This window comes from Helicoverpa armigera, chromosome 12, assembly GCF_030705265.1.
Source record: "Helicoverpa armigera isolate CAAS_96S chromosome 12, ASM3070526v1, whole genome shotgun sequence".
NCBI classification, from domain to species: Eukaryota; Metazoa; Arthropoda; class Insecta; order Lepidoptera; family Noctuidae; genus Helicoverpa; species Helicoverpa armigera.
This window is the reverse complement of record NC_087131.1, coordinates 11,769,782-11,791,589: the sequence shown is the minus strand read 5'-3', so window position 1 is coordinate 11,791,589 and position 21,808 is coordinate 11,769,782. Positions and strand designations below refer to the sequence as shown.

General features: G+C 39.2%; 1 protein-coding gene across 1 annotated transcript; it reads left to right on the top strand.

Moving 5' to 3' along the window:
- Nucleotides 1–1,340: 1,340 nt before the first annotated feature.
- Nucleotides 1,341–21,633, top strand: LOC135117657 (mucin-2-like). The gene is made up of 18 exons (XM_064037276.1): nucleotides 1,341–1,437; nucleotides 2,272–2,324; nucleotides 2,659–2,703; nucleotides 3,104–3,128; nucleotides 4,372–4,424; nucleotides 8,754–8,795; nucleotides 8,876–10,676; nucleotides 10,725–11,420; nucleotides 11,469–16,988; nucleotides 17,037–17,714; nucleotides 17,869–17,924; nucleotides 18,017–18,052; nucleotides 18,369–18,393; nucleotides 18,775–18,821; nucleotides 19,107–19,142; nucleotides 19,250–20,170; nucleotides 20,586–20,731; nucleotides 21,230–21,633. The coding sequence occupies exons 1-18, from the start codon at nucleotides 1,402–1,404 to the stop codon at nucleotides 21,250–21,252; spliced, it is 10,239 nt and encodes a 3,412-aa protein (XP_063893346.1). The 5' UTR covers nucleotides 1,341–1,401; the 3' UTR covers nucleotides 21,253–21,633.
- Nucleotides 21,634–21,808: the final 175 nt, after the last annotated feature.

Here is a 21,808-nt window from a genome sequence, read left to right as displayed (position 1 = left end):
TAAGAAATCTGGGAATCTTAATTTGACCCACTTCCCGGTTTTACAATAAAAAACGTTATTATAGATCCAATATGGCGACCGCCATTAGGTGTAAAAAAGCATAAAATAGAAATAATAGTTTAAGAAACAAAAAAGACGCTTAACAAAACGTGGAGCGTTTTGCCCAAAAAGAGTAAAGATCACATAAGTAAACGCTCCACGCTTTCTTTTAAGCGTTTTTACATCCCAGTACGTAAGTAGTTGCCTCGGATAGGAAGGTGAAGCCACGGAACGAAGTAAGTTTCCTATAGAGAACAGACCTTACACGCTCAAATAATGTACTAAAAGTAACGTATAGTCAGCAACAAAAATATATAGGTATGTACTTTTTTTTAGACTCCGAATAATGTAGTTTTAAGATTTAGCAGATTATGCAAAGGTGTTCTTTAGACTTTTTAACTTACTATACAGATAATTTTCATAGGCAGCATTTGTAAATAGCATGACAATATACAACATGTAACGTAATTAACGCACACTCTCAGACACCCCAATTAGAATATTATGTTATAATCATAATACATACACTGAATTTTTAATTTAACATGTATATGCATTGTTATTTACTAAATTAGTTATACCAATTCTTGGAGAACTTTTTGGTCATACTACTACGCACGCAAATATCGCGCCGCGCGCCGCTGGACTCGACACAACATAAAGAAACTACGGAAAAAGCCGACAATACACGAAGTCTTATTACTTTGAGTTACGGTCTATTTGAATTTGTTTTGACTGTGCAGGGTTAATATGACAATAATTTCCGTAGTTTTAATATTTTTTGGGATAAAAAATTACCTATATTAAAAATGATATAAATCGATTCAGTAAACGATTCTGAACAAACTAGTTTCAGGATGTGCGTTAATTAAGTTACATGTTGTATACATACTTTCTTCATATGTTTAGTTAGATAGTGTTTCTATCATTTGATTCCTCTTACGTTCTTTTTTTTACCTTAATATCTACCTATTATTACCTTGATTAGCATTTAACTCTACTTAATATGCTGATTTCTTGTATGTTTTCTTTTTTAATTATTTAAAGTAATAATGTATAGTTACGAGTATAATAAGGATGTATTTATTATAATTGTTGTAATCGCCCATAATTTCGGTCTTAACATTATCTAGCCGATCAGTGTCATGAAATTTTTTTGCTGATTGTACCTAGACCAGAAAAACTTATAGAAAAATTTACTCTTATCAAAAAAAAACCTATGAGGAAATCCAAACCTTCTAATCATTTTAGCATACGAAAAAAATATTCCATATATTGGTCATTAGTCATTCGACCGAACACCGCTTAACTAGGATAGAGACTCATTTTTCAGCCACCCGTAACGGTGGTCATTTCTTCAGAATGTACCTAGTTAATTATTTTTTAATTTTTATATTGGTAAGTATTTTAATTTCTAAAATACTTTTAATATTTTTTCATTAGTTTTTTGCTTCATCAGCATTTAATGATTAATTTAATTTGTCTTTCATCTTCTTCTACCAGTGATTAAAATGGGGCGACAGTCTAACTAGCCTAGTCTAAGACTGGGTTCAGGACAACACGACACTTCTTGGTATTCATTCTAGATAAATACAATCTGCGTACATAACATGGATATATGTAATATAACCGCCTTGTTGGTCTAGTCGCCGAAAGCACGGTTGCTGTGTACGAGGTCTCGGGTTCGATTCCCGGGTCGGACCGAAATAGATTTGTGGGTTTTAGAAACTTTCATAAAGCAGCTCGGTGCCTGGAAGTTGGAGATTGATACACCCGTAAAATCTCTCTCCGGTCGTGTATGATTACCGTCCCATCGGGCTATGATGAGGAAATTGTGAGTGCGCAAATACTTGTGCACTATAAATATGTATTACTACGCACGTGGCATTGCCTTGCACGCTTGACACAGGGAAGAGTCATTTATAACGTGAAGACCACGCTTGCCAGAAGAGGGGCGAGGTGACCTACTACATATTAGAACCACTTTTTTTGGTGGTAGATCATCATGATCCTGCCGCTGTGGGCGCAGCGTGAGTGCCTGTTAGATACTGACTAAACCCACCATGTTTCATTTTGCAGCTCTTTCTATGCCAGGGCCGCGGTAACTCTTTCGACACTCCCGCAGCCCCAGCAAGATATTTTTAATTTTTTTCTTCTTTCTATATTAGAGATATTATCGATATCTCTAACAGTTATTATTTCCACCTAAATAATTGTTTGTAATTGACCCAGGTCCACAATATACACTCCGGTCAATGTGCAGCTGTGAAACGTTCTACGCCAGGGTAAGTACTGTCTGATGCAAGGAGTCAGGAGTCACGTGGGTCTGGTGTTAAGCCACCAACCCGACGGCTACTTTGATAGCAGTGGCTGTTTCTAGTCCATGACAAACCCATATTCCATGAACGATTCTATAAACTATGCTCAGATAAAAAAAATAATGAGAGCATAATACAATACAATATGGGGATAAAATATAGGCCTCAACTTCGGTGAAGAGCATCAGTTCTTCCAGAACCATCCCTACCCAAAATATGGTAATCTGGATTTACCGATCAGATTTTTTAAATAAGTACTAAAATTGTTCTTAACACTCAAATTGTACTTTTTTCTTTACAGAGGTTCCGTCATCGAAGAGACTATCCAATACTGTAAATGCACCATGTAAGTTATAAACCTTAATAGCAAGCATTTTAACATTTGATTGAATTGAGTGTATCCCCGCACGACTTTTTCATCGGCCGATCGGGAGCTTGATGAGTACGAAATGTATTTTTGGCCTTACTACAAAAACTTAAACATCTGTTTTACACTTGCCTAAAAAAATTCTGGCTGCAAAATGAACCATATGTCAACGTCATCTGTCATTTTTTTAGACAAGTCTTAAACTGACGTTTAAAAGTTTTTGTGGTAAGACGGGTTGTGTTTGATTTTCTGATCTTTTTCCAACTATCGGGCCAACGTCGACCGACTGTGTGCAGTGTGCCGGTAGACTTAAATTGATGCTTATTTGAATTTTAACTAACATTTTCAATTGATCCTTATTTGTTTTCATTTATTTCAGATACAACGATGGTAGTGATAAACCTGTAAGTATGTCAAACATTCAGTTCTTTTTTTTTTAATGTTGACATTATTTATATAATTCTACAATGTACAAACTTAAACTACTTATCTTTATACAAAAATAAAATACTATATACAAAATATATACAAACATAAAACATAATACAAAAGAGCATCAATCAGGCATCACTGTCCTCCGGAAACGTGCCCAGAAGACTGGCTGCATTGCCACGTTGAATGGCAATGCTAATTCTTTGTCTAAAGAATAAGCCAGCCCTCTGGTCACGCGAAGCGTCGACAAGCCTTTTCGCGATGTCCTTGTAAAGTAACCGCGAACTCGGGCCCCACGGTCCGAGCGTTTCGACCCCAAACGGCTCAAAAGTATAGTTCCCAATAAGGTTACTATAATTGCGCCGCTTGGTGGTCTCTGCAGAAGCAGCAGCCGCACCAGCATGACCTGCCGTGCAGGGAAGATGCGATGGCGCCAGGGTGTCGACGCACGTTGCATCCCACACCAAAGGCCTACCCAACTTCCATGGCAACAACTTCATACCATCTGGCCTCTTTCCATCGTCACGTACCAGTCCATTAGGCTCTAACACGGCTGGTACGCCGGCGGTGGAGAGAGCACGGATAATGTCTTTAATGCTGGCATGCCGTGCAATACGACCAGCACTTCTGCAGCACGACAAAGTCAAAGTCAAATCATTTATTTCATTTAGGCTTTCACAAGCACTTATGAACGTCAAAAAATATAAATAAACACAGACCATGACAGACCATGGTGCCCGAGGCTGTCGACGGCTTCACCGCAATGGCAGCGATGCGGAGCAACACAGGGAGCGCCTAACCGTAAGCATGTAGCGATGCGGAACGTTGTGTCATCCAGCATAGTGCCTATGCTATTTGTATGATTTATTAATATACTTTTAGCTCAATTTGCATTGCATAAAGTTCTCAGGAATAAATAGAAAACTATTGTAATTAATTTAATTTTCTTTTAAAAAGAGTGTCCATGGAGTTTCTTGCCGGTTCTTCTCCATGAGACCAACTCTTTGGAACCGTGCAACTAGTGTGACGTTTCGAAAGAGCTTTTATAGGTCTATTTGACATAAAAAAATTGACTGTGACTTTGGTTATTAATATTTTTAAGTTTCAATAATACTCGGAAATTACAAGTTCTTAACTACCCAGAGTTACACTACAGTGGTTTGATGAATGTGAAATGTGATAATATTATTAACTAAGGGTGTTTCTCTGTTTCAGACTGAGTGCTTGGTAGACGAATCAAAAATAGAAAATTCTTATACTGAAGAAATGTGAGTATTCATTTATATCTATTCTACTGTCTGTAGTATTCATAAAACTTTGTTTTACGGTACAAACAATATTTCGGTTATTAGTTTTGGCTCCGAAACTACTCTATCGATTTGAAAAAAGCCTAGTGACAGACGTTTTGAGTGAGGGACCCAAAAAATTAAAAAGTTGATTAATATTTCCTCGTACTTTTTGTATATACACAGGAAGTAGATAGGTAGGCTACTAACTACCTTGTTTTTAAACTAGGGCTGGGTAATAATAAAAAAATAATAACATTGATGAATATTGTAAAAAAATAGGCTTAATTTGTGTTAGTAATAATTGGATACATGGAAAATAATTCATAGTAATTGAACATTTTTAAGGAAACGACTGATATTATTAAAAATTTAATTTAAATTATTAACTAATACCTACCGCTCACGATTACAAAAAATGCTCTGATAAAAATGAACTAGAAAACATGAACTTGTTTTGCTCAAAATAGTTTGATAAGGAAAAAAACCCCATTAAGTTACTTGGCAAAACGTGTTATTTTAATTGTAAATGGCTAAGAACCACATCCTGGCTTAATAATGATGCGGTCAATATCTCACTCGATGTATGCCTACAATTTTCGAGATTTGCCCTCAGTTTCTCAAGGTTTCATTATCCTCTCTAAATCTATATTCTATCTATACGGATTCTTCTGATTTGACTGATGATACAGGGTTAAAGATCTGATCACATTAGAATCCCCAAACAAGTAAGTTTTAAAATTGGTTCGCAAACTACAGATATGCGCAAAAAATTATAAACATTCGAATTCAGAAAACATCCTTGGAGTTAGGAAGTCAGTGAAAATATTGTTAACTGACTCATTTTAAATTCTTTTCTATAACACCCTGAATAATTTCCCTGTAAATCCGCCATTTTTATTTTCAAAAACACATAATATAGGATACTGACATATGTCAATTTTTCAACACAAAACAGCAGTTTTATACTGTCTGTCTGACAGAATTGTCAACTGAAATCAGTCAGACCATAAGTGGGAAACAGTGAGACATTTGAGAACCACAGTAAACAACGACAGCCTTCTTTTGTTTTGACATTCGAAAAAAAATTGTAAAAACTAAAAACACGTTCTAAAATTTTGGATTGGATGTCATTAGAACTCAGGGCGTGTACTAACATCCTAATCGAAAAACGGGAAGTGTGTCAAATTAAGATTCTAAGATTTTCTTACAAACATAGGACATAGATACCGCTCACCAAGATATCTTCGGGAACGTTTTGAGTTTCTTGTTCCGAGAGGCAAACCTTGTCGCACTTCCTCATCTCTCCTTCTTCGTGTCCCTTCCCACACTACGAGCCGCTATGATGGATCGTTCTCTGTTCGTGCTGTGAGACTGTGGAATTCCCTTCCACATACGATACGCGAAAGCCCATCGTTGGGTGCATTCAAGAGGCGAGTAAGGGAATACTATTTATCAAGGGTGCTAATAGGCTAGTTTCCTAAAAAATAATAATTAGTCCGTCTTGTAGATTGTCCAAAATTAAGCGATACGTATTTTTTCTTTTTTAAATTGGATCAGAACTTGTTAAGATATAGCGTGTTAAAGTTGAGTGTGACGTCACAAGTTGCTACAATTTTCAGGACACTGTGACGTAAAAGGCCCCCACTCCTAATTTTTGAAGTGTATTATCTTTGTCATTTTATGTTTAATTAAAAAAAGAAAAAATACGTATCCAATATTTTTTGATTATCTAAAAAGCGGACTAAATATTATTTCATTATTTCGACCCTGGACACTACCCTATTAAAGAGGCTTCTTTTTAATATCATTATTCGCCCCCAAAAATGTATGTTGCCTTCTAAATTACTAAGTCAGCCACAATTAATAAAGCGTCGAGCATCTAAATAATACTATCTTAGCCACGAGTTATCTTCCACTCTAAATACAACTCAGCATGATGGTTATTTTTTTGCATCTTTTGTAGCATGCATTCTAACAGTAAACTTCTTAAATACTATTAAGTGACATCACAAAAATATTTATTTAGCTTCTAATTTTTTAACTCGTACCTACTGCGTTTTTTGTTTAAAATATAACACATCCCATATTAATTGACCCAGCATGGAAGTAAGCATGCAACATGCAGCAAGCATGGCTTCTGTCACGGCTCCGACGCTGCGGGGCTCCGGCGGTCCCACGCGAGCTTATCGTCGCAGATGGTTTTCACGGTTTTCAGGCCGCCTCGCCCCTCCGCGCCTACGCGGACTCGGTTTTGCAGCGATTCGTTTTCGTCACTAACTTCAATTTTTAATACAATGTTTTTTGATTGAAGGTTATAAATGGCAATATGCTAAATAAAATGAATCCAAATTAAATTCTACCATCAAAAAAAAAACGAGCCAAGAAAAACGTTCATCTCGTTTTTCTTGGCTCGTTTTTGGAAAAATGAGGCCGAGTTAGTAAATTAGATGACAATGTATATAAGAAGGACAAGTTACAATAATTGATGATCTTTTATTGAAGCTTTCTAGTAGATGGCGTTGTAAAAAAGACGAATTAGTTTATTAGAGGCTATGTCATTTCCTCGTTGCTTAGTTATAAAATTAGAAGTTTAATGATGTGTCCAATAAATAATTTTGTGGCTACACTTATTATTTCCCATTTATCAACATGAATGACATTTATATTCTTATGTATATACATATATGTATACAGGGTGTGTCGTTCACAATCACATTAAATCCTATCACATATACTTTATGATATTCTATGGCGAATTGTAAAAAAACTAACCTAATCCATTCAGTGGTTTAACCACAGAATTTACAACATCATGCGTAAAGCAGGGATAAAGTTAGGAGTATCGAATGTTTTGAACAGTTGACAGCTGTCAGTTTTCAAGGGAGAATTTCAGTTGTTTGTAGTCCTACAAGAAGAGAAAGCAATTTCTTTTTTTTTTCTTCTTAAGTTTTATTTCTTTCTTACATTTTACAATAATATATACCTACTTGCTTCTCATATCACTTGTCAGTGGCAGAATCGTCGACATCAACATCGACGGCATTGATTGCCAGAAACAAAAATTAGAAAAGAATAGAATGATTGACTTTTATATGGTGTTCTAATTTTCGCACATTTTTATCCTATTTACTTTCTTTGAAAAATTCATTTTTTTTTATTTTTACGTATTTTTCTTTTTTCTTTGTGTTAATCGACATATATTAACCAGTATATTAACGCATTTCATTTAATGTGATTATGAACGACACACCCGATATACCTATATATATTTTATATGTTTTATGTTTATGTATTGTGTAGTTTTACTACATATATATGTTTAGTATATTGTTATTAGATATTTTTGTTTAGTAATCAATGTTTGTTGTGCACTTTTTAATCTACCCTACCACTATCAAATCTCTCCATGGCTTTAAGGTTGGCTGTAAGAGAACCCAATTCTGGGTTAAGCTCGCCATTGTACATAAACTGTCTTTATTATTTTATTATGTATTGTTAAGTGTGCAATAAAGAATAAGAATAGATAGTTACAAGTGAAGCAAATATAAGCGTGTTAAAAATGTTGATTTATTTACCAAAGAACAATGATTTGTTACAAGCGCGCGCGTTGTGAAGACTCAAATACCACCCAATTAGGACGTTTAGTAGTTAGTAATGAACTAGTAAACATTTGAAGCGCAATGACTAAAACAATAAAACTATCTCTTTCATTTGCGTGCTTTTACGCATCTTTTGTTTTACTCATCAGTAAAAGTTGTCATTTCGATTGCGCGGAACAGATTGAAAACTGCAATTACATGAAGGTAACATATCTGTACTATAAAAAATCATTGCCAAAGAATAATCAAACTCGAGTTTGGAATGATAATATTTCATACATTTCTTAGCTAGACTGCTTTAAAATATTATTCTTTTGCTAAACTTCACTAACTTCTGTTCTCACGGTATCACGGCTTCCAGTCTTACCGGAAGCAGCTTAGTACCAACGTTTTACGTGGAACGACTGCCTATCTGACTTCGTCGACCCAATTACCCGGGCAGCCCAGGTGGCTGTGAAAACTGGGTGTTAGACTTTCTTGGTCTTACTACAAAAACTTAAACATGTGTCAAACACTTGTCTAAAAAAAGTGTGGCTGCAAAATGGACCTCATTTCAACGTCAAAATCTGTAATTTTTTTAGACAAGTGTTAAACTGACGATTAAAAGGTTTTGTTCTTCCGATTTCCCGTTGACTTCAAAAGATATTCAAATGACAGCCGCTGCCTCAGGAAGACGGTTACGTATGTAATATAATATATCTTATTGCAGGTTACATAATATGAAGGAGTTTTGCAAGGCTCTTACTCCTACGTAAGTATTTAATTGATCACTTAGACAAAAATATACAATTAACTAAAAACTGAAATTAAAAATAACTTCCATTTTGGCAGTATATTAAAACCAATAGTTGAAGCACACAAGCACAAACCAAAAATTGAGCCAGAACCAACGTCAGAACCAAAGATGCCTCCAACGAATGAACCAAAGGAGCCTCCAACGAATGAACCAAAGATTCCTCCAACGAATGAACCAAAGGTGCCTGCAACGTCAGAACTAAATGTGTCTGCAACTTCAGAACTAAATGTGCCTCCAACGAATAAATCAAAGGTGCCTCTAACGAATGAACAAAAGGTGCCTCCAACGAATGAACCAAAGGTGCCTGCAATGAATGAACCAAAGGTGCCTCCAAAGAATGAACCAATGGTGCCTCCAAAGAATGAACTAAATGTGCCTCCAACGAATGAACCAAAGGTGCCTGCAATGAATGAACCAAAGGTGCCTCCAAAGAATGAACCAATGGTGCCTCCAAAGAATGAACTAAATGTTCCTCCAACCAATGAACCAAAGGTGCCTCCAACGAATGAACCAAAGGTGCCTCCAAAGAATGAACTAAATGTGCCTCTCACGAATGAATCAAAAGTGCCTCCAAAGAATGAACCAAAGGTTCCTCCAACGAATGAACCAAAGGTGCCTCCGACGTCAGAACTAAATGTGCCTCCAACGTCGGAACTAAATGTTCCTCCAACCAATGAACCAAAGGTGCCTCCAACGAATGAACCAAAGGTGCCTCCAAAGAATGAACTAAATGTGCCTCTCACGAATGAATCAAAGGTGCCTCCAACGAATGAACCAAAGGTTCCTCCAACGAATGAACCAAAGGTGCCTGCAACTTCAGAACTAAATGTGCCTCCAACGAATAAATCAAAGGTGCCTCCAACGAATGAACCACAGGTGCCTCCAACAAATGAACCAAAGGTGCCTCCAACGAATGAACCAAAGGTGCCTGCAATGAATGAACCAAAGGTTTCTCCAAAGAATAAACCAATGGTGCCTCCAAAGAATGAACTAAATGTGCCTCCAACGAATGAACCAAAGGTGCCTGCAATGAATGAACCAAAGGTGCCTCTAACGAATGAACCAAAGGAGCCTCCAACGAATGAACCAAAGGAGCCTCCAACAAGTGAACCGAAAGTGCCTCCAACAAATAAACCAAAGGTGCCTCCAACAAATGAACCAAAGGTGCCTCCAACGAATGAACCAAAGGTGCCTCCAACGTCGGAACTAAATGTGCCTGCAACGTCAGAACTAAATGTTCCTCCAACCAATGAACCAAAGGTGCCTCCAAAGAATGAACCAAAGGTGCCTCCAACAAATGAACCAAAGGTGCCTCCTACAAATGAACCAAAGGTGCCTCCAACGAATGAACCAAAGGCGCCTCCAACGTCGGAACTTAATGTGCCTGCAACGTCAGAACTAAATGTTCCTCCAACCAATGAACCAAAGGTGCCTCCAAAGAATGAACTAAATGTGCCTCCAACGAATGAACCAAAGGTGCCTGCAATGAATGAACCAAAGGTGCCTCCAAAGAATGAACCAATGGTGCCTCCAAAGAATGAACTAAATGTGCCTGCAACTTCAGAACTAAATGTGACTCCAACAAATAAATCAAAGGTGCCTCCAACGAATGAATCAAAGGTGCCTCTAACGAATGAACCAAAGGAGCCTCCAACGAATGAACCAAAGGTGCCTCCAACAAATGAACCAAAGGTGCCTCTAACGAATGAACCAAAGAAGCCTCCAACGAATGAACCAAAGGAGCCTCCAACAAGTGAACCGAAAGTGCCTCCAACAAATAAACCAAAGGTGCCTCCAACAAATGAACCAAAGGTGCCTCCAACGAATGAACCAAAGGTGCCTGCAATGAATGAACCAAAGGTGCCTCCAACAAATGAACTAAAGGTGCCTCCAACGAATGAACCAAAGGTGCCTCCAACGAATGAACCAAAGGTTCCTCCAATGAATGAACCAAAGATTCCTCCAACGAATGAACTAAAGGTGCCTCCAATAAACGAACCGAAGGTGCCTGCAACGTCAGAACTAAATGTGCCTGCTACTTCAGAACTAAATGTGCCTCCAACGAATAAATCAAAGGTTCCTCCAATGAATGAACCAAAGATTCCTCTAACGAATGAACCAAAGGTGCCTCCAACGAATGAACCAAAGGTGCCATCAACGTCAGAACTAAATGTGCCTCCAACGTCAGAACTGAATGTGCCTACAACGAATGAACCAAAGGTGCCTCCAACGAATGAACCAAAGGTGCCTCCAACGAATGAACCAAAGGTGCCTGTAATGAATGAACCCAAGGTACCTCCAACGTTAGAACTAAATGTGCCTCCAACGAATGAACCAAAGGTGCCTCTAACGAATGAACCAAAGGTACCTCCAACGTCAGAACCGAATGTGCCTCCAATAAACGAACCGAAGGTGCCTGCAACGTCAGAACTAAATGTGCCTGCTACTTCAGAACTAAATGTGCCTCCAACGAATGAACCAAAGGTGCCTCCAACGTCGGAACTAAATGTGCCTGCAACTTCAGAACTGAATGTGCCTACAACGAATGAACCAAAGGTGCCTGCAACGAATGAACCAAAGGTGCCTCCAACAAATGAACCAAAGGTGCCTCCAACAAATGAACCAAAGGTGCCTCCAACGAATGAACCAAAGGTGCCTCCAACAAATGAACCAAAGGTGCCTCCAACGAATGAACCAAAGGCGCCTCCAACGTCGGAACTTAATGTGCCTGCAACGTCAGAACTAAATGTTCCTCCAACCAATGAACCAAAGGTGCCTGCAATGAATGAACCAAAGGTTTCTCCAAAGAATAAACCAATGGTGCCTCCAAAGAATGAACTAAATGTGCCTCCAACGAATGAACCAAAGGTGCCTGCAATGAATGAACCAAAGGTGCCTCTAACGAATGAACCAAAGGAGCCTCCAACGAATGAACCAAAGGAGCCTCCAACAAGTGAACCGAAAGTGCCTCCAACAAATAAACCAAAGGTGCCTCCAACAAATGAACCAAAGGTGCCTCCAACGAATGAACCAAAGGTGCCTCCAACGTCGGAACTAAATGTGCCTGCAACGTCAGAACTAAATGTTCCTCCAACCAATGAACCAAAGGTGCCTCCAAAGAATGAACCAAAGGTGCCTCCAACAAATGAACCAAAGGTGCCTCCTACAAATGAACCAAAGGTGCCTCCAACGAATGAACCAAAGGCGCCTCCAACGTCGGAACTTAATGTGCCTGCAACGTCAGAACTAAATGTTCCTCCAACCAATGAACCAAAGGTGCCTCCAAAGAATGAACTAAATGTGCCTCCAACGAATGAACCAAAGGTGCCTGCAATGAATGAACCAAAGGTGCCTCCAAAGAATGAACCAATGGTGCCTCCAAAGAATGAACTAAATGTGCCTGCAACTTCAGAACTAAATGTGACTCCAACAAATAAATCAAAGGTGCCTCCAACGAATGAATCAAAGGTGCCTCTAACGAATGAACCAAAGGAGCCTCCAACGAATGAACCAAAGGTGCCTCCAACGAATGAACCAAAGGTGCCTCTAACGAATGAACCAAAGAAGCCTCCAACGAATGAACCAAAGGAGCCTCCAACAAGTGAACCGAAAGTGCCTCCAACAAATAAACCAAAGGTGCCTCCAACAAATGAACCAAAGGTGCCTCCAACGAATGAACCAAAGGTGCCTGCAATGAATGAACCAAAGGTGCCTCCAACAAATGAACTAAAGGTGCCTCCAACGAATGAACCAAAGGTGCCTCCAACGAATGAACCAAAGGTTCCTCCAATGAATGAACCAAAGATTCCTCCAACGAATGAACTAAAGGTGCCTCCAATAAACGAACCGAAGGTGCCTGCAACGTCAGAACTAAATGTGCCTGCTACTTCAGAACTAAATGTGCCTCCAACGAATAAATCAAAGGTTCCTCCAATGAATGAACCAAAGATTCCTCTAACGAATGAACCAAAGGTGCCTCCAACGAATGAACCAAAGGTGCCTTCAACGTCAGAACTAAATGTGCCTCCAACGTCAGAACTGAATGTGCCTACAACGAATGAACCAAAGGTGCCTCCAACGAATGAACCAAAGGTGCCTCCAACGAATGAACCAAAGGTGCCTGTAATGAATGAACCCAAGGTACCTCCAACGTTAGAACTAAATGTGCCTCCAACGAATGAACCAAAGGTGCCTCTAACGAATGAACCAAAGGTACCTCCAACGTCAGAACCGAATGTGCCTCCAATAAACGAACCGAAGGTACCTGCAACGTCAGAACTAAATGTGCCTGCTACTTCAGAACTAAATGTGCCTCCAACGAATGAACCAAAGGTGCCTCCAACGTCGGAACTAAATGTGCCTGCAACTTCAGAACTGAATGTGCCTACAACGAATGAACCAAAGGTGCCTGCAACGAATGAACCAAAGGTGCCTCCAACAAATGAACCAAAGGTGCCTCCAACAAATGAACCAAAGGTGCCTCCAACGAATGAACCAAAGGTGCCTCCAACAAATGAACCAAAGGTGCCTCCAACAAATGAACCAAATGTGCCTGCAACGAATGAACCAGAGGGGCCTGAAACGATTGATCCAAAGGTGCCTGCAATGAATGAACCTAAGGTACCTCCAACATCGGAACTTAATGTGCCTGCACCGTCAGAACTAAATGTGCCTCCAACGAATGAACCAAAGGTGCCTGCAATGAATGAACCAAAGGTGCCTCCAAAGAATGAACCAAAGGTTCCTCCAACGAATGAACCAAAGGTGCCTCCAACGAATGAACCAAAGGTGCCTTCAACGTCAGAACTGAATGTGCCTCCAACGTTAGAACTAAATGTGCCTCCAACGAATGAACCAAAGGTGCCTCTAACGAATGAACCAAAGGTACCTCCAACGTCAGAACCGAATGTGCCTCCAATAAACGAACCGAAGGTGCCTGCAACGTCAGAACTAAATGTGCCTGCTACTTCAGAACTAAATGTGCCTCCAACGAATGAACCAAAGGTGCCTCCAACGTCGGAACTAAATGTGCCTGCAACTTCAGAACTGAATGTGCCTACAACGAATGAACCAAAGGTGCCTGCAACGAATGAACCAAAGGTGCCTCCAACAAATGAACCAAAGGTGCCTCCAACAAATGAACCAAAGGTGCCTCCAACGAATGAACCAAAGGTGCCTCCAACAAATGAACCAAAGGTGCCTCCAACAAATGAACCAAATGTGCCTGCAACGAATGAACCAGAGGGGCCTGAAACGATTGATCCAAAGGTGCCTGCCATGAATGAACCTAAGGTACCTCCAACATCGGAACTTAATGTGCCTGCACCGTCAGAACTAAATGTGCCTCCAACGAATGAACCAAAGGTGCCTCCAACGAATGAACCAAAGGTTCCTCCAATGAATGAACCAAAGATTCCTCCAACGAATGAACTAAAGGTGCCTCCAATAAACGAACCGAAGGTGCCTGCAACGTCAGAACTAAATGTGCCTGCTACTTCAGAACTAAATGTGCCTCCAACGAATAAATCAAAGGTTCCTCCAATGAATGAACCAAAGATTCCTCTAACGAATGAACCAAAGGTGCCTCCAACGAATGAACCAAAGGTGCCTTCAACGTCAGAACTAAATGTGCCTCCAACGTCAGAACTGAATGTGCCTACAACGAATGAACCAAAGGTGCCTCCAACGAATGAACCAAAGGTGCCTCCAACGAATGAACCAAAGGTGCCTGTAATGAATGAACCTAAGGTACCTCCAACGTTAGAACTAAATGTGCCTGCTACTTCAGAACTAAATGTGCCTCCAACGAATGAACCAAAGGTGCCTCCAACGTCGGAACTAAATGTGCCTGCAACTTCAGAACTGAATGTGCCTACAACGAATGAACCAAAGGTGCCTGCAACGAATGAACCAAAGGTGCCTCCAACAAATGAACCAAAGGTGCCTCCAACAAATGAACCAAAGGTGCCTCCAACGAATGAACCAAAGGTGCCTCCAACAAATGAACCAAAGGTGCCTCCAACAAATGAACCAAATGTGCCTGCAACGAATGAACCAGAGGGGCCTGAAACGATTGATCCAAAGGTGCCTGCAATGAATGAACCTAAGGTACCTCCAACATCGGAACTTAATGTGCCTGCACCGTCAGAACTAAATGTGCCTCCAACGAATGAACCAAAGGTGCCTGCAATGAATGAACCAAAGGTGCCTCCAAAGAATGAACCAAAGGTGCCTCCAAAGAATGAACTAAATGTGCCTGCAACGAATGAACCAAAGATTCCTCCAACGAATGAACTAAAGGTGCCTCCAACGAATGAACCAAAGGTGCCTGTAATGAATGAACCAAAGATTCCTCTAACGAATGAACCAAAGGTGCCTCCAACGAATGAACCAAAGGTGCCTTCAACGTCAGAACTAAATGTGCCTCCAACGTCAGAACTGAATGTGCCTCCAACGTTAGAACTAAATGTGCCTCCAACGAATGAACCAAAGGTGCCTCTAACGAATGAACCAAAGGTACCTCCAACGTCAGAACCGAATGTGCCTCCAATAAACGAACCGAAGGTGCCTGCAACGTCAGAACTAAATGTGCCTGCTACTTCAGAACTAAATGTGCCTCCAACGAATGAACCAAAGGTGCCTCCAACGTCGGAACTAAATGTGCCTGCAACTTCAGAACTGAATGTGCCTACAACGAATGAACCAAAGGTGCCTGCAACGAATGAACCAAAGGTGCCTCCAACAAATGAACCAAAGGTGCCTCCAACAAATGAACCAAAGGTGCCTCCAACGAATGAACCAAAGGTGCCTCCAACAAATGAACCAAAGGTGCCTCCAACAAATGAACCAAATGTGCCTGCAACGAATGAACCAGAGGGGCCTGAAACGATTGATCCAAAGGTGCCTGCAATGAATGAACCTAAGGTACCTCCAACATCGGAACTTAATGTGCCTGCACCGTCAGAACTAAATGTGCCTCCAACGAATGAACCAAAGGTGCCTGCAATGAATGAACCAAAGGTGCCTCCAAAGAATGAACCAAAGGTTCCTCCAACGAATGAACCAAAGGTGCCTCCAACGTCGGAACTAAATGTGCCTGCAACGTCAGAACTAAATGTTCCTCCAACCAATGAACCAAAGGTGCCTCCAACGAATGAACCAAAGGTTCCTCCAACGAATGAACCAAACGTGCCTCCAACGTCGGAACTAAATGTGCCTGCAACGTCAGAACTAAATGTTCCTCCAACCAATGAACCAAAGGTGCCTCCAAAGAATGAACCAAAGGTTCCTCCAACGTCAGAACTAAATGTTCCTCCAACCAATGAACCAGAGGTGCCTCCAAAGAATGAACTAAATGTGCCTGCAACGAATGAACCAAAGATTCCTCCAACGAATGAACCAAAGGCGCCTCCAACGAATGAACCAAAGGTGCCTCCAAAGAATGAACTAAATGTGCCTCCAACGAATGAACCAAAGGTTCCTCCAACGAATGAACCAAAGGTGCCTCCAACGTCGGAACTAAATGTGCCTGCAACGTCAGAACTAAATGTTCCTCCAACCAATGAACCAAAGGTGCCTCCAACCAATGAACCAAAGATTCCTCCAACGAATGAACCAAAGGTTCCTCCAACGAATGAACCAAAGGTGCCTCCAACGTCGGAACTAAATGTGCCTGCAACGTCAGAACTAAATGTTCCTCCAACCAATGAACCAAAGGTGCCTCCAAAGAATGAACCAAAGGTTCCTCCAACGAATGAACCAAAGGTGCCTCCAACGTCGGAACTAAATGTGCCTGCAACGTCAGAACTAAATGTTCCTCCAACCAATGAACCAGAGGTGCCTCCAAAGAATGAACTAAATGTGCCTGCAACGAATGAACCAAAGATTCCTCCAACGAATGAACTAAAGGTGCCTCCAACGTCGGAACTAAATGTTCCTCCAACCAATGAACCAAAGGTGCCTCCAACGAATGAACCAAAGGCGCCTCCAACGAATGAACCAAAGGTGCCTCCAAAGAATGAACTAAATGTGCCTCCAACGAATGAACCAAAGGTTCCTCCAACGAATGAACCAAAGGTGCCTCCAACGTCGGAACTAAATGTGCCTGCAACGTCAGAACTAAATGTTCCTCCAACCAATGAACCAAAGGTGCCTCCAACGAATGAACCAAAGGCGCCTCCAACGAATGAACCAAAGGTGCCTCCAAAGAATGAACTAAATGTGCTTCCAACGAATGAACCAAAGGTGCCTCCAACGAATGAACCAAAGGTGCCTCCAACGAATGAACCAAAGGTGCCTCCAACGTCGGAACTAAATGTTCCTCCAACGAATGAATCAAAGGTGCCTCCATCCAATGAACCAAAGGTGCCTACAACGAATGAACCAAAGGTGCCTGTAACGAACGAACCAAAGGAGCCTCCAACCAATGAACCAGAGGTGCCTCCAAAGAATGAACTAAATGTGCTTCCAACGAATGAACCAAAGGTGCCTCCAACGAATGAACCAAAGGTGCCTCCAACGAATGAACCAAAGGTGCCTCCAACGTCGGAACTAAATGTTCCTCCAACGAATGAATCAAAGGTGCCTCCATCCAATGAACCAAAGGTGCCTACAACGAATGAACCAAAGGTGCCTGTAACGAACGAACCAAAGGAGCCTCCAACCAATGAACCAAAGGTGCCTGCAATGAATGAACCAAAGGTGCTTCCAACGAATGAACCAAAGGTGCCTCCAACGAGTGAACCAAAGGTGCCTCCAATGAGTGAACCGAAGGTGCCTCCAACGAGTGAACCAAAGGTGCCTGCAACGTCTTCACCAGATGTCATACCAACGCAACCAAAATCCAGTACAGATGTAACGCCCGAGCTATCATATGTGAGTTTAATTTTCATTTATATAACTAATATTTTTAGACTTGCTTAAAATTTACTTTATTGCTTTAGTTAAATGACGCGACTCACTCTCAAAATGCAAGAGAAGTTCGTGCAATAACCAAAATGTATTTTCTAACAATGTTTGTTTTTTGCAGTTCCTGTGCAAAAAAGATAAACGTCACTGTTACTCTGGAGAGAAACTTGAATCTGTGTAAGTTATAACTTTTAAATGTATTATTTAATTGTTGACTTCATGAAATTCCTTTATGAATGTGCTTATTTTCAAAATTCATTTTCTTTCAGTGTTAAGCTGGTGGTGTCGATATGTGCTTGTTCCAAGTAAGTTACATAATCATTTAATCATATTTCTGACTAATTTATAGTTCTGAACCTGGTAAAGTATATATGAGTATTAGATCACAATATGGACTGAAGATCATGTTATGAGGAAGGTTTTGGGCCTGAATGAAACTTGTAAAAACTACCTTTTACCTGTTACAAACAATAAATGGATGGATAGAGGGGTAAGGGACATCCAAAGAAATAATGAATGGGCGGTGTGTTACTCGATTTGAATAGAATCTGACTTTTGAGATTGTGGAAGTGGAAAGTGGAATTTCCTGCAATTTATTAAAACATTCGTTTTCTTTTACAGCAAACAGATATCGACAGATAACCCGGTAAGTTGCAATAGTTTTACTACTAATCTGCTTAGTTATAAAATGGTTTTCTGACAATCAAACAAATAATGGATATAGTATCTGGTAAGAACGTAGGAAAAATAATATTTTAAAATTAAATCCGTTATCAAAAAAACCGTAGATTGTAATGAAATGGCTGAAAATAATGTTAAATGTGCTTCATGTGACCGCAGCAGCAGAAGAAATCATCTGCCTTGCCTTTTCCCAACAATTTTTGGTCTAAAGAGGTGCAGGGGAATACCAGTGATTTACAAGGAGCGACTGCATATCTAAAGATGTTCAAAAAATCTAATATGTAGTATTTGTATAAAGGCGTATGATGATGTAGAATTAATAAACATAATCTTGTTTTATTTTCAGGTGGAATGCACAATTGATAACGGCTTACATGGTTTGAGTTCAACGATGTGAGTATAATATGTATGTTATAAACCCTAGCATATTTTTTTATAGAAATGTTAAAATTACTTCTGATTGATTGAGTTGAAATTATGGATACACAGAAGGTAGTAGGAAGGAGTAGTTCCTTAGAATTGTACTTTAGTCCATTAATTACGTAACAAAGATCAAAGTTAATTATACTTATACAAATTACTACTTATGCAAAAAATAATTAAATAGCCTTTAACCTGTTGAAATTTTAGCACATGTTTAAGTATTGAACACTAATCTTATATTAACATAATTTACAGGACAACTGCAATGGACAGATTGTGTGAGACTATTGGGTATGTACTTATATATTTGTAAAACCTTTACAAACATTACAATACAGATAAAATTTGAATATTACTGATTTTTAATATTCTTAATATATTTTTTTGTGACATTGCAGTGAAATCTACGATAAGTTTGAAGAGATGGGGGATTTAGAAGAAGGGATTGATGATGATAATAAATTAGATAAGAAAGTGCCAGTAATCGTTGATCTTCATAGAGTTAATGAAGAATTACCGAACACCGAAGAACATGCAACTGTTGGCATGCAACCAATTAATATAAAGACTAATTTCCCGCCAGATTCAATTAACATTGAAAAACAAGTCAATGTTCAACTTGTAGAGCAAAAAGAAAAAAAGAAAACCAACAATCAGTTGGAACGTAAGACAGAAGAAAATACTATAGTGAATGAGCGAACTGAAGCAATAAATAATTTATCTAATAGCTCTCGGCAAGGTACGCCAACTAACGAAGAGCAAAATTTGATAAATGAATCTATAGATAATGGTAACAATATGAATCCGCCTAATAAAGCCCAGAATTCTAAAAGTTACCCTGGAAATGAAAACGAAGTACTCAATAATCCACAAAACATACCAAATCTAACATTAGACAAGTTTAGAAAAAAACAACAACATTTATCAAATGAGCATTCAGGAAATGAATTTAAAGAGTTAAAACAGCATACGTCACATAGCACGGTTAATCGCTCAAATAAGAATTTTGACAATAACTCTGTAAGTTCTCCTAAAAATAGAAATATATTACCCAATGATGCACAAAACATTCCAAATGGAATCAATGGAAATACAGAAGACAAATCCGGAAATAAAAATGTAAATAATACTGAAATAAGCTTGCAAAATGGAATGTTGGGAAAAGGATCTAATAATTCTACACAAAATAATTTAAATGGAGAGAATTTAACAACAGGAATGGGAACAAATAAAACTGGTTCTACCACAGAGGGTCCAGTCAAGCGTAAAAAACAGCCAAAAAATAAAACGGTCAATATTGACAGTAGACAAGCTGATGAGTAAGTATTTAAGTAAATAGTAAATACAATAGCACTGTTATCATCATCATCACGTCTGCCAATTGCAGTCCACTGCTGAAGCCAATGGCCAATCAACACTTGGTATAGGTCATAGGCAGTTACCATCATCACTGTTATATTTATAAGCAAAAGGTTTCCGGATCACACAAGTACATATTTAACTTTTGTAAGTTATACTTACTTTCTTAGTATTTATTTGTCCACTGCTGAACATAGGCTTCCCCTTAAGATCTCCACATATACTGATTGAAAGCGACCTGCATCCAGCGTCTTCCGGCGACTTTTATAAGGTCGACTGTCCATCTTGTTGGTGGCCGTCCTACGCTGCGCTTGCTAGTCCTTGATCTCCACTTTAGCACTTTTCGGTTGGGTCTTATGTGTTGTGCAATTTCAGCCCGGATCCAGACGTTAAAGAGAAGCCAGCTCAGCAGTATTCTTTGGAAACAGTCATAGTAATGACAGCCTGCGGGTTTGCTTACGGCACTCTTCTCGCTGTCATCATCAGGATGACTTACACGCGATGCAGGAGGCGAGGACACGGTATGTCGCGTCACTGTTTACCTGTCCTAAATATTAATAACCAGCCGTTTTCCCGCAGTTTCACCCGCGTCCCGTGGAATATGTACGAACCTGGATAAAAAGCTTATAGCCTTCCTCGATAAATAGACTATCTAACACTGAAATATTTTTTCAAATCCGACCAGTAGTGCCTGAGATTAGCAAATTCAAGCAAAAACACCAACAAACAAACTCTTCAGCTTCTTAATTTAGTACAGAGAAGAGGAAAATATATTTTGTTTGTGCCCTTAAAGCCTCCAAAACTTCTTTGAAAAAGTATTTCTCTGTTGGGAAGCTGGACTGTCCTTTGTATCCTAGACTTTTTATCCGGATGCGGGATGTAGATCCATATGGACGATAATGATAGTACCTATACATGATTTGATTGTGTATGTTTTATTTTAAGTACTATATAATATTTTTCCTATCTGTAAGATTAATATAGAAGCAGTGGATAATAATAGTAATTCCTTTTTCCAGATTTCAACCATTCGAGGGCGTGACGGAAAATGTATAAATGAATGTAACTTTTGTATGAAAGTGTGTTAAATGTAATGAATAAGAATAGTGGCTGCTTAAAGTTTTTTTGTAGAAAAGTATCATTTGTTTCAATACGGCATTTGTTTACTTTATTTTTGCGTCGTGCAAATACTTACAATCTGGTTTTTTCTAGTATAGTTTAAGTTTTGAGAAACAATAATATGTATGTATGCACTATATTAAGTAGCACAATTGATATAAAAATTAACAACTTCATAGTTTTATCATAATTCGTTGAGTATGCTGTATATGTGGATCTTATAGAATAAATAACAATACATGTTTTATAACCAAGTATGTATTATTTTTTTTTAAACGTGAAAATAAACATAAAATTACCTATACATATATTTTTTCTTAGACGTTATGTTTTTGCTAATCCTAGTTTAAGAACTGTTTTGTTTATAATGAACAACAGTTGTTAAATCACCATCTGGAAAAAAAGGTATAGGTACTTAAGTATTTGTAAAATTCATAGAGTACACTAACGTTAATGTTGGCATTAAAAACCATGAAATT

Bases quoted from the DNA above. Each gene is read 5' to 3' on its own strand.
- LOC135117657 (XM_064037276.1), top strand. From the start codon at position 1,402: ATGTACCTAGTTAATTATTTTTTAATTTTTATATTG. The intron at 11,421-11,468 runs GTGCCTCCAACA...AATGAACCAAAG, and splicing joins CTGCAACGAATGAACCAAAG to GTGCCTCCAACGAATGAACC. The intron at 16,989-17,036 runs GTGCCTCCAACG...AATGAACCAAAG, and splicing joins CTCCAACCAATGAACCAAAG to GTGCCTCCAAAGAATGAACT.